Genomic DNA, 15,009 nt, shown 5'->3' on the forward strand with positions numbered 1-15,009 from the left:
CGCACCTTGTCATGCATCCACAGATGCACCTCGAGCAGGTCAAAAGAGGTGACACTCCCCCTCTATGCGGCACTGGTCAGGCCGCAGCTGGAGTACTGCATCCAGTTCTGGGCGCCGCACTTCAAGAGAGATGTGGACAGCATCGAGAGGGTCCAGAGGAGGGCCACTTGCATGATCAGAGGAGAGCGGGGTAGGCCCTATGAGGAGAGGCTACGGGACCCGAACCTGTTCAGCCTCCAAAAGAGAAGGCTGAGGGGGATCTTGTGGCCTGTTATAAACTAGTCAGGGGGTATCAGCAGGCATTGGGGGAGTCACTGTTCCTCCGAGCACTGCCAGGAGTGACCAGGAATAACGGTCACAAGCTGGCAGAGGGTAGGTTTAGGTTAGACATCAGGAGGCACTACTTCATGGTCAGGGCGGCTAGGGCCTGGAACCAACTTCCAAGGGATGTGGTGCAGGCTCCTACCCTGGGGGTTTTTAAGAGGAGGTTAGATGAACATCTTGCTGGGGTCGTTTGACCCCAGTACTCTTTCCTGCCATGGCAGGGGGTTGGACTAGATGATCTGTTCAGGTCCCTTCCGACCCTAGAAACTATGAAACTATGATTTCCATGGTGGTTCAAACAGATAGATGCAGTATAAATAATAATAATGAAGAATAATAAAGTTGAATGAATCGTTTTGTCCATATATGCCAGCTGAGAAGAAATATGAAACTAACATTCAACTCTAAGTTGAACTTTGAAGTTTTATTACTTAATTCAGCTGGGTCTGCATTTCTGCCATGATCTACAGCTTACTTTTCATGCAGAGCTTCAGTAGTTTTGGGATTCTTACCTAGTTAAATACTCCAGTGCCAACTCAGACCCTGATGGCTTTTTGGTCTCCTCTTTCTTAGCAGAGATTCCAGCTTCCCGCATCAGTTTTTTTTCTTCCTTCTTACGCTCTTTCTTTAATTTTCTTTCCAAAATCCTCCTTTCCTCTGCAGACAGCTCCTTCTCTTCCTCTACTGCTTTCATTGCCTGAAAGAAAAAAAAAATCAACATTTTTCAGAAAAACTTCTATGCTTAACTTCACGATATGTACATTATACAAGCGAGTAAAACAGACTGTCCCTTTTTAAAGTAAAACACTACATATAAAGAAGTATATCTCCCAATGCAAACTTTTTACTGTCCTTCTTCAGCAAGAGCTCAGTAATCACTGAAAGGATTGGAAGTGCAATACTACAGTACAGTACAGTATTATAATATTACTATAAAGAAATGAACCATGGGACAAAACATAACTTCAATTTTCTGAAGAAGGAGCACGAGGTGTTTCATTACTAGGAAATTCTCACTTGAGAACTTTACTGTATTGAATATCTATCAGTGTGCTGCACTTTCAAATGTGCAGTATTGTCAATCTGACACTAGCCTTCGGGAACATTTCTGTTTTGTTCCATCCATTGCTCTGATACTATACTCTACTCATCGCCATAGTGTTTGTGCTTTTCAACTGTGACAGGGATAAAAGCCCTCACGTGTTATTTGTTCTTACCTTTTTCCCAGTGGGAGCAGTGTGTGTAGTGGATTTTTTTTGGTTGTTATATATTTTTAACATATACATGCTGCTGTCTGCTTATACTGGGGAAGGTAAAGGTCAAACAAATATCCCTTGAATGCAAGGGAAAGTTCAAAAGGTTTATCACGGTACTTAGCTCCTGAGGGAGCCCATTGCACAAAAGCTCTGTCTTCCACATGAATGTACTTGCCTCTTATTGTAGCAAATCTCATCATGATAGAGCTGTCCAGTCCACTACCATCTGCACTGTAAAGGTATAAGTGATCTTTTAATGGTCTGGACCCAGGATATCTAAGTGTACTGATAAAAGCTGAGATTCTGTACCTTGCTTGTATCAACTTTCTTCCACTGGCCTACGGGGATTATGCCCCCAACCCACTCCCTCCCCATAATCTTAAACCAGTGAGGACTACACTTTAGCCCTCTTTTCATGCAGGTACTATTAACAGTCAATCTACTTAAGAGGATTATGGAGTCCTCTGCCACAGCTACCCACCAGGGACACCAAAATGCTTTCATTCATATCTGACACAAAGATCTACATTCCCTGGATTTCAGATGCAATTTTCTTTGGGTGTTTGGATTCCTAAATCCCTGGGGGACAACAGGATTTTGGATGCTGGGAACCACCTCTTAATGTGCACCGTACCAGCAACAGCTGGACACTGGAGAATGGGGACCTAACAAGCAGCATCCCAGACTTGGAGAATCTCTCTGCCACAATGCAATCATTGTGGATGAATGATGCTAGAACTTCCAACTCTTTATTTCCCCCACATGGTTGCTATTCTGGCAGGTCCTCCACAGAACCCGGAACAATATTTTGTCAACCCGTTCTTTCTCAGTGGTTTCTGGAATTGCTCCTTCTCCATTTCCATGCTTCAAGCACTGCTTTGAGTATGGTAGTGGGCCTTTGTCACTGAGTTGCCTTCCCCAAGTTGCAAAAGCAACTTAGTGGCAGGAGCAAATAAAAGCTGATGCTCTCTGGAGTGAAATCTGTTTCTACAGATAACATACAGCTTTCCTTTTCCTCTTTTCTAGGAGGAAACTTTCAGAATGGAAAAGTCCTGAGCAGAGGGGTCTGCATGTGATAGATGAAAGGAAGAGGGAAAAATGTGCATGTGAATGGAATATTTTAGGAGTCATGAAATCTTGACAAATGGATTGGACCAAGTAACTGAGCAAAAAGAAGGGGAAACAAGCTGCCAGGAAGTTTACACAGAAGTTATTTCCTGACGTCTCCCTAGTCAATCCTCTGGCTCCGTGGTTCTTAAGCCTGGGTACAGAGACACCTCTTTGCTGGCCTCCAAAATTATCAGCAAAGGAAATACCACAATGATGAAAATGGGAAAGGTAGGAGGGGAAGTGGCCTGTGTGAAATTCTCTACTATGTAATGTGCAGTGTGAAACAAAGAGCCAATGCTCTCTTCCTTTACAAAGTCATGTTTCAGATGGGCAAAGAATGATCCTGACTCATTTCTAGAAATACAAGATCAAGTGGAATTTAAAAGATTCTCTTACGAAGACAGCTCTCTTTGCATCTTAATAAAAAAGATATCTTTCTAATATTTGACTTCAGCAATTTGTTTCCAATTGCTGACATCAAAACACATTTCTAAATCATGGCCCTGTTATGGATTGGGGTAGACCTGTACCTAGTTATGTCCATCAATTTTGTTTTCTGCCTTCCAGTTTGTATCTGATCAGACTTTGTGTTTTGCCTCTACTGCCAGTTTAGAGTAGTATATGTATAACCTAACTGAGGTATATAACAAAGCCCTGAGAAGGAGGGCATGCAGCTCATCTTGTGGAGAGCTAAGACATGAATACAGTTATCAGGGACTACGGACTTGTTCATGATTCCTATCCATTAGCCCACTGCCCATGAAACACAGGTACTGTGCATGCGAACACAACATGCCTAGGACACAAACTTTTATCTGGGAATTCTGGGTGCAAGAGACTGACTAGAGCACAAGGACCTTCCTACAAGGCAGACAAGGACTAAACTGAACGTGGAGAGACTTCTGACACAAATGGCCAGATACAATCAAAGTAAGGCAGAAACAGGGAAGTTTGGGGTTGGGAGAAGGTTGGCATAGGAGTGCTGCACTGAGACGTCTCACATTTCTATAGAAGGTAGGCAGAGAGTCTGCACCCCAGGAGTGCTCCTGAGAGTACAGAACTGGAGTAGTGTGTGGATCCTGCCCGGATCCAGCTGATCTGAAAGCATGTGGGATCCAGCTGTTGGGTCCAGTTAGATTAGCCTCGTGGCTATTCTCTAGGGCAGCAGGTCTCAACCGTTTTTGTGCCAGGACCCATTTGTAAACTTCAGTGGCCAGTCCCCACCTGGTGCCCCTCACTCCTGACCGCTGTCCCCCAGCTCCACCCTGCATGTGGGGCTGGGGGTGGGTGTGCGGGGGGGGGGGTGAGGAATGGGGGGGTGTCAAGCAGCCCCTCGCAGGCTGCAGCTCTCCCAGCCTGCAAGGGAAAACCCACAGTTTCCCAAGTATTTCTCCTTTAAAGGAGAATCCATTTTTAAAGTTTGTTTGCCACCCTTTCATGTATTCTTGTGACCCACTTTTGGGTTGAGACCCACAGGTTGAGAAACACTGCTCCGGGGGCACTCGGTCAGATATTTAAAAGACTCTGAATCTCCCTTTTTGCTCTGAGAAGGCATTCATTAGAAGGTATCCAATCAGTTAGAAGTGAATCGTTTTTAGGAGAATATCAGGTGTGTTTCAATAAGCCCAATGGTATTCAGAGAAGGGTGTCTGTGCCCAATAGGTTGTAAAGAACAATTTTTCCAGCTACTTAGTTGGTCTAATAAAAGATATCACATTTACCCAAAGAATCTTGTCTGCTTATGAAGTGCCAAATTCTTAACATGTCATCAATTAATATTTGTGAAGTGATTTAAGGTGACAATGTAACTGCTCAGTGCCATTATTACTAGCTATATGAAAGGGAAGGGTGTGGTGGATAAGACAGGGCCAAAGATACCTGCTGAGGACTAAACATTTGTTCTGTCTGCATTCCCATATCATCAAGGTTTACTCTGACTTGTCTTTGCAGCTTGCTGTTTTCAAAGTCTAACTGAGCTCAATAGGGGCAAGAAAGCACTTGATTAAATGGGGGGCAGGGACATTTCAGAAAAGAGTTTTGATTTGTTCTGTAAACTATTTTCTGGAAAGGAAGAAAGGTTGCAGCCCACGTGCACGTGCAAACATACTTACACAGGTTAAGCAACTAAAGCAGACATTACATTTGTACAAGAGCCCTTTTAAAACTTATGCTGAAAAGAATTAGTATTTAGGATAAAAGCAGGAAGGTACTTATTTTACAGGAAGCAAAGTTTTTGTTTGATAAGCCATTCCTGCATTTACTGAAATAACAATGTAGCCAGGCGAAATCCAAAAAACATAGGCTACAGTCATTCCTAAAGTGTTTGTAGAAGATTACTACAGCAGCTGTCCCCTAGAGAACAAACTGCACTTAATTTTCTTTTACAAATAATGTAATGAATCTGTTTACTTTTCCTTGAGCCCCGAAGCTTTCAAATAAAGTGACTGTGGCACATCATTAGACCAGTTCTGATAAAGAGGCCTCTGCTTCCTCATGCTTACAGTAAATGCATATCTCAGTACCTTCCCTTCCCTTCCCCCTCACATTCCTCACATTATCAAAAAGCTCTTTTATCCCTTCCCCAACTGCTCTCCAGTGAAAACAAAACAAGTTGCTTGTACCCCTGCAACTAGGTCCCAATACAAAACACTCATCTGGGCAACATTCATTTCTGGCCAACCAAAACAAAGGCACTGCTCTTCATTTATGTTGGAAATTTTCCACTGTTATAAGTGTCAGGGTTAACACATCACGGTTCTCTATTGAGAGAATATACTGTAATTCATTCCAATTCAGATATGATACATTAGGCTTCTGTTCAAAGTTGCAAACACTTTCCTTATGAAAATGCCAACAATTTTATAATTCATGGAAGCTTTCTATTTACTAATTCTATTAACTTTTACCAAATCATGCTAGCTTCATCAATCTGGCTAATATCTACTATCATCCAGCCTTATGATAATTATCCGGAAGCCAGATGCTTTAGTAGCATAGTAAAGTACACCCATTTTGGAGTATATATTCCCTGAAGTTAACGGTAATTTTCTCAGTGATTTTAACAGAATCAGGACCAGACACTTAACAAGAAAAAATGGACTTAAGTTATTTTCAAGACATGTTATATTGAATTTAAGTTGAATGAACTGTGTTTTGATATCCTACTGTCGTACCCATCCTTTATTAAACCAATAAAAGTACCTTGTATCTTGTTCAATCTAGAATCTGATATCTTATTGTTACAGTGTTCCTATCTTTTATAAAACCAATTCTTTATGAAACGAATAATAGTAGCTTTTGATTCTGGCACAGTGTTAATACAATGATTTCTCTCTCTTGCTAATGCAAGCTAACTGCATATTGTATCTTAGATTTGAATTCAGCTTTTCAAAGTTCAGATTCAGAGTTTTCATTTGGTCTTATCTTTATTTAAAAAATAAAATTAAATCCATTCTTCTATTTACACTGCAAAGTATTCCCGTTATCTTATTTCATAATGGGACATACTAATTTTGGTGTTACGTCTTATTGTGAGTATTACTAATATAATTCCACATGCTACCATGTAATATACTTATTTATTGCTGTGATAAATTTAAAGCATGTGCACAGCAAAAACACCACTTTGCTTATCTGCAAAGCTGGCTGCCAACTACCATACCACTTTGGGCTGCAAGCTCCTTAGATCTCTATCTAAAGAAGGTCATGCTAGGTTAACACACTTAAAGGAAGGAAATCCAGAGGAAACCTATTGTTTTTTGCAATCAAGGAGGTGATTTTTTTTCTTCTTGGAGTCCTGAAAAGAAGTTAAGGGGTAGTGTACCCCAAATGTGTTATATTGCAATAAGACAGACAAAAATTACACAACCACTTGTGTGTTTGCATGAATAAAAGGATACTAGCTCAGATGCCTTCACCAAATTCAGATTTGTGCAACTACTTTCTGCTGATGGGAACTTAAAACTCCCCCTTCAGTTACAATTACTGTGTTTACTTGAATCCAAGATGATGTTTTTTCCCAGTCATCATGAGAAAAAGAAAGCTTTCTCTTGGATTCAAGTGCCAGCCCAGGGCAAGCAGCAAGTCAGCTGGGGCTTCGGCCCTGGGCTTGGAGCTGCAGGTGGGGCTGAGCCACTGCCTATCCAAGGCTGGGATGGCTTGTGTAGCAGGGGAGACCCCTGGGTGGCAGGAAGGAAATGGGGGAGACTCGTGTGTGCAGGTAGCGGGGTGCACAAAGGACACTGCATAGCCCCCAGCTCCTCCCACCCCTCCTTACTTCCTGTTTCAGTCCCTCCAGCCCCAAACTGGCCCAGTTAGAGCTGCCACCATTTCTCCCCAGCTGGGCAGGGCTGGGGCCACCGCTGCTGTTGACTGCCCCAGAGCCCCTAAGTGGTGGGAGAAGGTGGGGCAGGCAGCAGGGGTCAGGTGTGGGGGAAATGGCCTGGGGGCAGGTTCCAGAGGGGGAGCAAGAGGTAGAGGGCAGGCAAAGGCATAGGGGGCAACAGGTAGGGGAAGAAAGCAGGATGGGCAGGCGCTGGGGGCGGGGAAAGTGTCTGGTCCCTCCCCCTCCACTGCTGCTTTCTGTGCCACAGCAGTGGGGTGGACAAATTTAAGATGACTTTCCACTAAATAGATTCTTTACATGAAAAATAAAAACACATTTATAACTTGCTATGTATAGGATCTAATGGGGGTGGGGGTATATTTTAAATATGAAGTGCCTTGGATTTGTGCAAATAAGGTACTTCTTTCCTGCTCTAAGTTGCTGGATGGTGCTTCTCTGTACTATTCAAAGCTTGTTTTGCTTCAGGGATGGATACGTGGCAAAGTGCTTCTCAGAAATCACATAAAAAGTTTTAACTTCTGTGCAATATTTCTAAGTAATAATAATATAGTGACCGGATGCTTTTCAAAATTAAGGTACTGGGAAAATATCAGTAATAAAATGAGTGTTGAGCCTGGGTTATATTTGCCTAGTCACTTATATTATTTCAGAAACTGCTTCGATCTGCAGAACGTGACGACTCTAAACTTTGTAGGTGAACGTGAAAACACTGTAAATAGAGAGAAACCAATAAATGGTGAAGACTGGCTAGCTTGGGACCCAACGACTGGCACCTTGATCCATTTTTCCTCTAGGTCACTGATTCCAATTTGAAACAGGTCTGAAAAATTAAACAAATAAAAATACTTTATACTTCAATAGCAATTGAATGGGCTGTGACATGAGAGATGGTGGCTTCCAGATGACAGATATTTACATTGCAACTGACATTGTTCTTGGCTGCCTGTGAAGAGGCAAAGGCACCACTGCATTCCCTCATCCCTTAGAGATGGCTGTTCGAGGACAACGCTGAGGAATACTAACTGCAAGTGTTGGGAAGGAGACTGAAATAATAACATTCTTTGTGTCACATCGCTTTCTATTTTTCTATGAAAGAATCTCATTTCTAGGGCTACCTGCATATCTTTGCATCAAACTAAACTTCACAGTAATCTCACTGAAAATGGCTTAAAAATTGAAGTGGATTATATGATGCACACTCAGAAAGGGGAAGAAGAAACACAAGAACCTATACCGGAGAAGTGTCATCAATATAAACCAAAAAATGAATACATCCACAATTCTGCTTCCTAAATAGAGGTTGTTTTTTTTAAAATAGCCATTGCTATCAAAGCTAAGAACTCGCCCATATTTAAAGAGAAAATAATATAAAGCAAAACACATCCTGTCACCAAGAGTAACAGAAAGAAACAAAAAAAAAAGATTAATAGATTCATAGACATTAGGGTTGGAAGGGACCTCGTGAGATCATTGGGTCCAGCCCCCTGCTCAAGGGGCAGGAAATCAGCTGGGGTCAGATCACCCCAGCAAGATAAGCATCCAAGCATTTCGTAAAGGTATCCAGAGTAGGTTCTTGAACCACTTCCAGACTCTGAAAACTTGGACGGTAAAGAAGTTTTTCCTTCTGTCCAGTCTAAAACGGGCTTCCAGCAGTTTGTGACCTCTGGACCTTGTCTTCCCTTGGAGTGCCCTGGTGAACAGGCATTCCCCCAGATCCTGATGCACACCCCTGATGTACTTATAGGCTGCCACCAAGTCCCCCCTGAGCCCTCGCTTCTCCAGGCTGAAGAGTCCTGCACCAGACTCCCAGCCTCTCATAAGGCCTGTTCTCCTGCCCTCTGATCATGCATGTGGCTCTGCTCTGGACTCTCTCAAGCTTCTCCACATCCTTTTTAAAGTGCATCTGCTTTGACTTGGTTTCTGATGGACCTTCAAGGAGAATCAGTCTCAGATCAGACTCCACAACCGAGGGAGCTCTGCTGCCTGTCAGTGTGTTTTTACAACTCTTCTGCCTGACTTCAGACTAACATGGTTAACTACCTCTCTTCAAAACCAAAAAACATCAGCAAGAGCCTCCCAGTCCCTCTCAACTGGGGAGGTGGGGTTTAAATTAGAGGCATTTCCAACAGTCATTTTGCAGATCCTACAGGGGTTCAAATATAGTAACCAGGACTACAATTTCAGTGGAAGGAAATAGAAGGTAATGGGAAAAAGTAAAATTTAAAATTGTGTGTCCATGGCTCACCTCACTGAAGGGGTTCAATAATAATCTCTAGCAATAAGAACAATTCTAGATAGACTGTAGTGAGCAGGAGGAGCTTAAAAAGTGGCTCTCTGCTCATATACCCATCATATATAGTCTACCAATAACGTAGTAAAATGAAAGCAACTTTAGTAAATGTATCCTTATGCTTAATAGTACCAGGTTTCCAGGAAAGAGAAGTTTGAAATTGGTTTTTAAACTAGATTTTTCCATTATCCATCTCTGAATTTCCAGAATTTCAGTTAATGTGAGGTCCCAGGCCATTCAAACTTTTGGTATTTTTGATATTCAGGGAATAGTATTTTAGATGCTCGTCTCTCTCATTTTAGCTCACCATTTACAAGGCTTCCCATTTCTCTCACTGCTTTGTTGCCAGCATACGATGAACTTTACTGGAACCGTGATCTCTACAGGATGGTCTTAGCAAAGGAATCTCATTTTCATTCACGTGCTCTGCAAAGTCGTTACAAATTTGGGCCAGGGTCACAACTGTCCTGAATTTGTATCCCTTCTTACGCATAGGGGGTCATTCTGCTTGCCAACACATGGCAATAATAGGCACAAACAGGCAAATGACTACACACTTGGCTTCCCCACTGTGGCAGGGACGTAATTTCGACTGCTATGTTGAGGTCTGTGTCAGAGATCTATTTGGATGCGAGAGAAAGGCTTGTGGGCCCCTGGCTGCAATTTGGTTACCTGGATGTTATTGGAAATAACTACAAAGAATGAGCAAGAACAAGGTGATGGAAGAAAAGTACAAAGGAGAGAAGCCACACTTATAATACTGAAAGACAGAAAAGAATAACACAAAACGGGCAGGAGAAAGAGGGGGAGTCCAGTTCACTGTAGGTATACAAAGATCCATTTCTGTTCAAGCCAACAGACTTTGAACCTATGTCTTCTAGCATTACTACAGAAGATAAAAGAGGAGTGAAAGAGCAAAAATGAGGAGAAAAGAGAGAATAAAAACAACAGAAGATAAGGTCAATAAACTGTACAATGCCCAGAAATATATGGGGATATGACACCTTAGGTTTCCCCAAAAAGAAAGACTGGATGCACTATACTGCCTTGTTTTTCCAATAATATAAAGAATTTCATTACAAAAAATAAACACTTTCCCCTGAACACTCAATTTTCTCTCCCACTCATGCACCACTTTCCCACTTAAAACAATAACAGAGTCCAAACCTATTAATGTAATTTAAAGCTGCAAGGAAACAGGGCTGAGTTATACAACTCTCAGAAACAAGATTTATAAAATAAAAGTTAACAGATGATTTACTAATTGAGCCTTGGCCAAAAAATGCACAGTAACTATGACTACACAACCCATATAAAAGAATTCACAGCCGTATTAAATTATTTAAACTATTATTTTCTGTAGATTTCCACCTTATGAACAGAGGAATTATAAGCATAAAGAACATTTTAAGTTTCATTAAGATACAGAAAGCAGACCTGAAATCAAAGTCACATTTTTTTCCAGCAATGTACTCCTTTCATCAGATAGATATTTTAAAGGTTGCTTTTCACATAGTACATAAAGTAACTTGATTTTTATTATATGTTAGGCCAATAAAAATATTGCTAAAAAATCCAATAATATAAAAAGTGTCCAAAAGGCATCTGGAGAACTAACCAAAAATGCTTTAAAATGATACAGCACACAAAAAATACCTTTCATAAGAGCAAACTTGTTCTTATAATCTTACAACTCTTGGTAATATATACACTGGGAAAAATTACAATAAGCCGATTTGGAAAGGTTTCTATAGACACAACTGATGCAGAAAAACCTCAGACAAGTTCTGCAGAAAGCCAGATTTAAATGAGAACAAGCTTTTGTATCTTTCTGATCCAGGAAAGGATTCTTTCTGCTATTGTATATGTGTAAATGGGAAAAAAGTGCATGTGACCCATGGAGAGATACTGTATCTGTTTAAGAAATACATGTGTTGGTTACCAACTGCAATTACATTTTGATTTGGGATGCATGCAACTTTACTGGCATAAGTCTGCAGTCAACTAAAAGCTGTCGGGTCCTTCTACTATTTCATCCATGTACACACATGCTTCTGCAGAATACGTAACATGTTAACAGTAAGAATTACTGAACAAGGGAAAAGTAAACAATTCAGTAAATTTAAATTAAATGGAAGAGTTTAAGTGCATACAGAAGGAAAATATTTACAGAAACTATTACGTTAGTTAAATTCCACTTTCTAAAATACGTATCCCTGTAAAATTATATGTATGATAACAGATCCAGTTTAGAAACTAAGTCTGTATTTCATCTCAACTTCTTTCAGTTATCCTTGGGTGTCATTATCCTGACTGACACCCTCCCAGCCTATGCAGTCCTGCCAATGTCATTCTGCTCAGCCTGTCTCTGCAGCATGAAAAGGAATGTGTATGTATGTATGCATCTGCCATCCTGCTTCACTTATCCCCTGTCCCTGGTTTCATCGTTTCATTGTTGTTAGGGGCTGGAAGGGACCTTACAGATCATCAGGTCCAGCCCCTCTAAACTGTACCAATCAATCAGGTGAAAGAGCATATGCAGCAGAAGACAGAGCAGGGTTAGAAAAGTGAAGAAATCACTTTTACCTCCTTCTATGTACTTCAGTTTATTATAAAAGTGCTGCCACCCTTCCCCCCAGAATAAATGAACAGAAGGTTTCCAAGATTGTTAAGGGCACATTGAACAGACACCAGAGGATACAGACCTTATAGCCGCAGTGGCAAAGGCGTCCCTTTTAAGGGACAGAGAAAATGCCCCCGAGTTTGGAAGGGCTGGAGGGTTAGGGAAGGTAGAGGCAGATGGAGATGGTTTGAAATCCTCGCTGGAGACAAACCCAAGAGCCTGCTGCCTCCAATGAAAGGCCCGCGCGGAGTAGGCAGGTTGCCAGGCAGGCTCGGCAGCGTGACCGCACTGCATTGAGTTTCTTTAATGAAAGCCAGGAAAGAACACATTACACAGTGTTTCTCCGGAGAGCTCAAGCCTCCAGTGATTGAAATCAATAAAAACAGCCGACAAGGGGCCCAGGGGGGGAGGAGAGAAACCTCTCCTCTAGCCTTCAGTCTGCTTTCCACTTTCTTCCTCCCCTCTAAAGTACAACTTTGAAGATCAGCCTGACAAACTGCTTCACTTCCAACCCTCAGAAGAGTTTGATGAGGGTGGAGGAAAGGTAGCTTTTTCATTTTTCCTTCTGCTGACCAGGCTCCTTCCACTGTCTTGCGGGGCTAAAGGAATAAAAGGGGTGGGGGGTTCCTTTCAGTCCTGCCTGGAAGAACTACAGACAAGTGCAACCTCTGACATTTCAGAAAAGGGATGAATTTTGCAGGGGAAGAATGTTAAGAGGAGAAAGAGGAAAGAAAACAGGGGATCTTATTCAGCAAGAGCCAGGCATACTGGGGAGGATGTCAACCACTGTTGCGGAGACTTCTGAAACTGTGGAAGAGACTGCATTCAAAAGGGTAAGACAAGGACTATCTGCCTCCTAAAGTGGTCACAACGTTAGAAAATACAGAGTCAATGCAGAGAACCGGATCAGAAGTAAAGGATTTGGTAAGATGCACCCTGTTTTTAATTATTTGGGCTCTTAAGTGTCAAATCAGCAATGTTCTTTTCTACTTTAGTTGCTACATAAAGTTGTAATTTCCTTCTTATTATTAACTCTTAGGAGACTGATTATTTAAAGATACACCATGTTTAATATCCCATGTTAGACTTCTGCCAGATCACTCGTCTTCACTGAGACATATCAAGGATTTGCGGAACGTGCATATCTGACTTTTTTCCAGTATGCTGAACTGTGCTTATTGACAAGGCAGAGTCAGGCCATTACATAACCTCCCCCCCTCCAAAAAGCCTGTTCCATGTTCTAGGAGGTCTGTTTTGCTATTATCATTATGAAACATTACAGAGGCCACACGTTGAAGCTGAGCTGCATTTGAAAGACTGCCAGTAATGAATTTCTAATATGCTACATATTTATCTGTTTTATTTATTTTATTCAAATCACCATAGCAGCTACATATACTACAGACCTACACTGAGCTCTGCAGGCTGGCTTAAACCATAAATTCTAGGAATTGTATACATGCTGGCTAGGCTCAATTGATATAAAAATATACACATAACTTTTACAGGCACTTCTCAATTATTTGTTGTTGCAGCCCAGATGGATTTTTTGGGGGTCTTTTTTGGCACATTGTTTAAAAATAACATCTTGTTATGTTATTCTTGGTATGCATATTGTAACAATTTTACTCTGTTCTTAAACATTCATTCATTAGACTATAGAAAACACACTTCATAGGGAGATTCTAGCAGAAAGTGGAGTGGACAGCAAATCCATAGGATTTCAATTATTTATTTACACTTTAATAAGATACCAAGGGCCAAATCTTGCCCCCAGCAAGCAAGCTGAGTGGTTCATCTTCCTTCACAGGACTCCAGCTATCATATGAATGTGATGTATGGGTGCCTTTTGAGCATAAGCACCGCACTTGTACGTGCTGGCAAGCACTTGTTGATAGCAACGTATACGCTGAATGCCTGGAAGGAGGATAGGGAAGGAACCCCATGCAATGCTTTCAGGACCACTCTATGATGGTCTGTGGCGGCTAGTTCAATATCTGTACTTCTGAACCCGAGTTGTGGAGGGAGGCTAAAAATTGTGGGAAGCAGAGACCCCCTAGAGCTCCCTATCTGTGCCTTTGAAATGGGAAACCTCATTTATACTGACATGAGATTTAAGGAATAATACCTTCCTAACTTATGGTGAGAAGAGGTTCATCCTAAGTGTGGGAAGCTACTGACAAAGACTTGATTTTTAAAATTGTCTTAATTTTATCAACAAACAAACAAAAACCAACCCCTTCCCCCTCCTGGGTGATTATTTGGAGAGCTGTGCAATGGACTCATTCCCCTAGTACAATTATCTTTAAATATAAATCTCTGACTTCCTGCATTGAAGCATCACTTTCATAAAAGTGAATTAGCTCAGGCTTAGGCCCCAGCCACATTACTTGCATAAAAACCATATAAAAATTATATGTAAAGATTTGCTTGCACAGTTGCAGGGGTTTTTATGTCCGACAGGTGCATACACATTTGTGCAGGTGCTTCCATTGTTGCCGCTTTGGAAATCCACCCTTTTACAGCTACGTTGCTATTTCCATTACCTGGAAATGCAAAGTACGCTGATCTTGCAAGTTACCTACCCATAAAGCTGAATAAAGTTTTCAGGCATGAATTGATGGATTATTTTTGCACAAATCAATCTCTTTTTAAATGTTTTTAAAAGCATGTATTGTTATCAATTGGGGGAAAAAAACCCAAACAACTAGGTAATAATGTAAGAGGTAGTAATAGTTTATAAGTTATTTTTATTGGTCCAATCTTGGACACTTTGTACAAAAGAGATATTGGTGAGGCATTTGGTAAACATCCAAGTAGAAGTATGGTACTTATCCCATTTCAAGACAAGTTTTTTTCCCCTTCATTTCATATGGGTGGGAAAAGTCTATTCTTTAGGAGTCAAGTAGGAGGCAGTGGGGGAAGGGGTAGGGGGAGAAGTGGTAGCTGCTGAAGCTTGGCTGTGGCCTCGACCCTGGTTTAGGGCCAGAGCTGCAGCTGCTGCCCGCCTCCTCCCCTACTGCCTCTGGACCTCTCTCCTCCTCCTCCATCTCTCCCCGAC

General features: G+C 41.5%; 2 protein-coding genes across 8 annotated transcripts in view; one reads left to right on the forward strand and one right to left on the reverse strand.

Moving 5' to 3' along the window:
• Positions 1–15,009, reverse strand: part of CHLSN (cholesin) — a 195,493-nt gene that overhangs the window by 40,066 nt on the left and 140,418 nt on the right. For all 4 annotated transcript variants that reach the window (XM_090024247.1, XM_090024249.1, XM_090024246.1 and 1 more), the window contains one exon: positions 837–1,021. In XM_090024247.1, coding sequence (XP_089880373.1) covers positions 837–1,021 — 185 coding nt within the window. The remainder of the gene's footprint in view (positions 1–836; positions 1,022–15,009) is intronic.
• GPR146 (G protein-coupled receptor 146) overlaps positions 12,342–15,009 on the forward strand; it is a 72,690-nt gene continuing 70,022 nt past the window's right edge. For 2 of the 4 annotated variants that reach the window (XM_090024250.1, XM_090024253.1), the window contains exon 1: positions 12,342–12,872. The gene's annotated coding sequence lies outside the window, so the exon portion shown is untranslated. The remainder of the gene's footprint in view (positions 12,873–15,009) is intronic. The other 2 variants (XM_090024255.1, XM_090024258.1) reach the window with 1 other exon arrangement.

The sequence above is a fragment of the Crocodylus siamensis genome, chromosome 12, assembly GCF_052110815.1.
Source record: "Crocodylus siamensis isolate JL-2025a chromosome 12, ASM5211081v1, whole genome shotgun sequence".
In the NCBI taxonomy this organism is placed as follows: domain Eukaryota; kingdom Metazoa; phylum Chordata; order Crocodylia; family Crocodylidae; genus Crocodylus; species Crocodylus siamensis.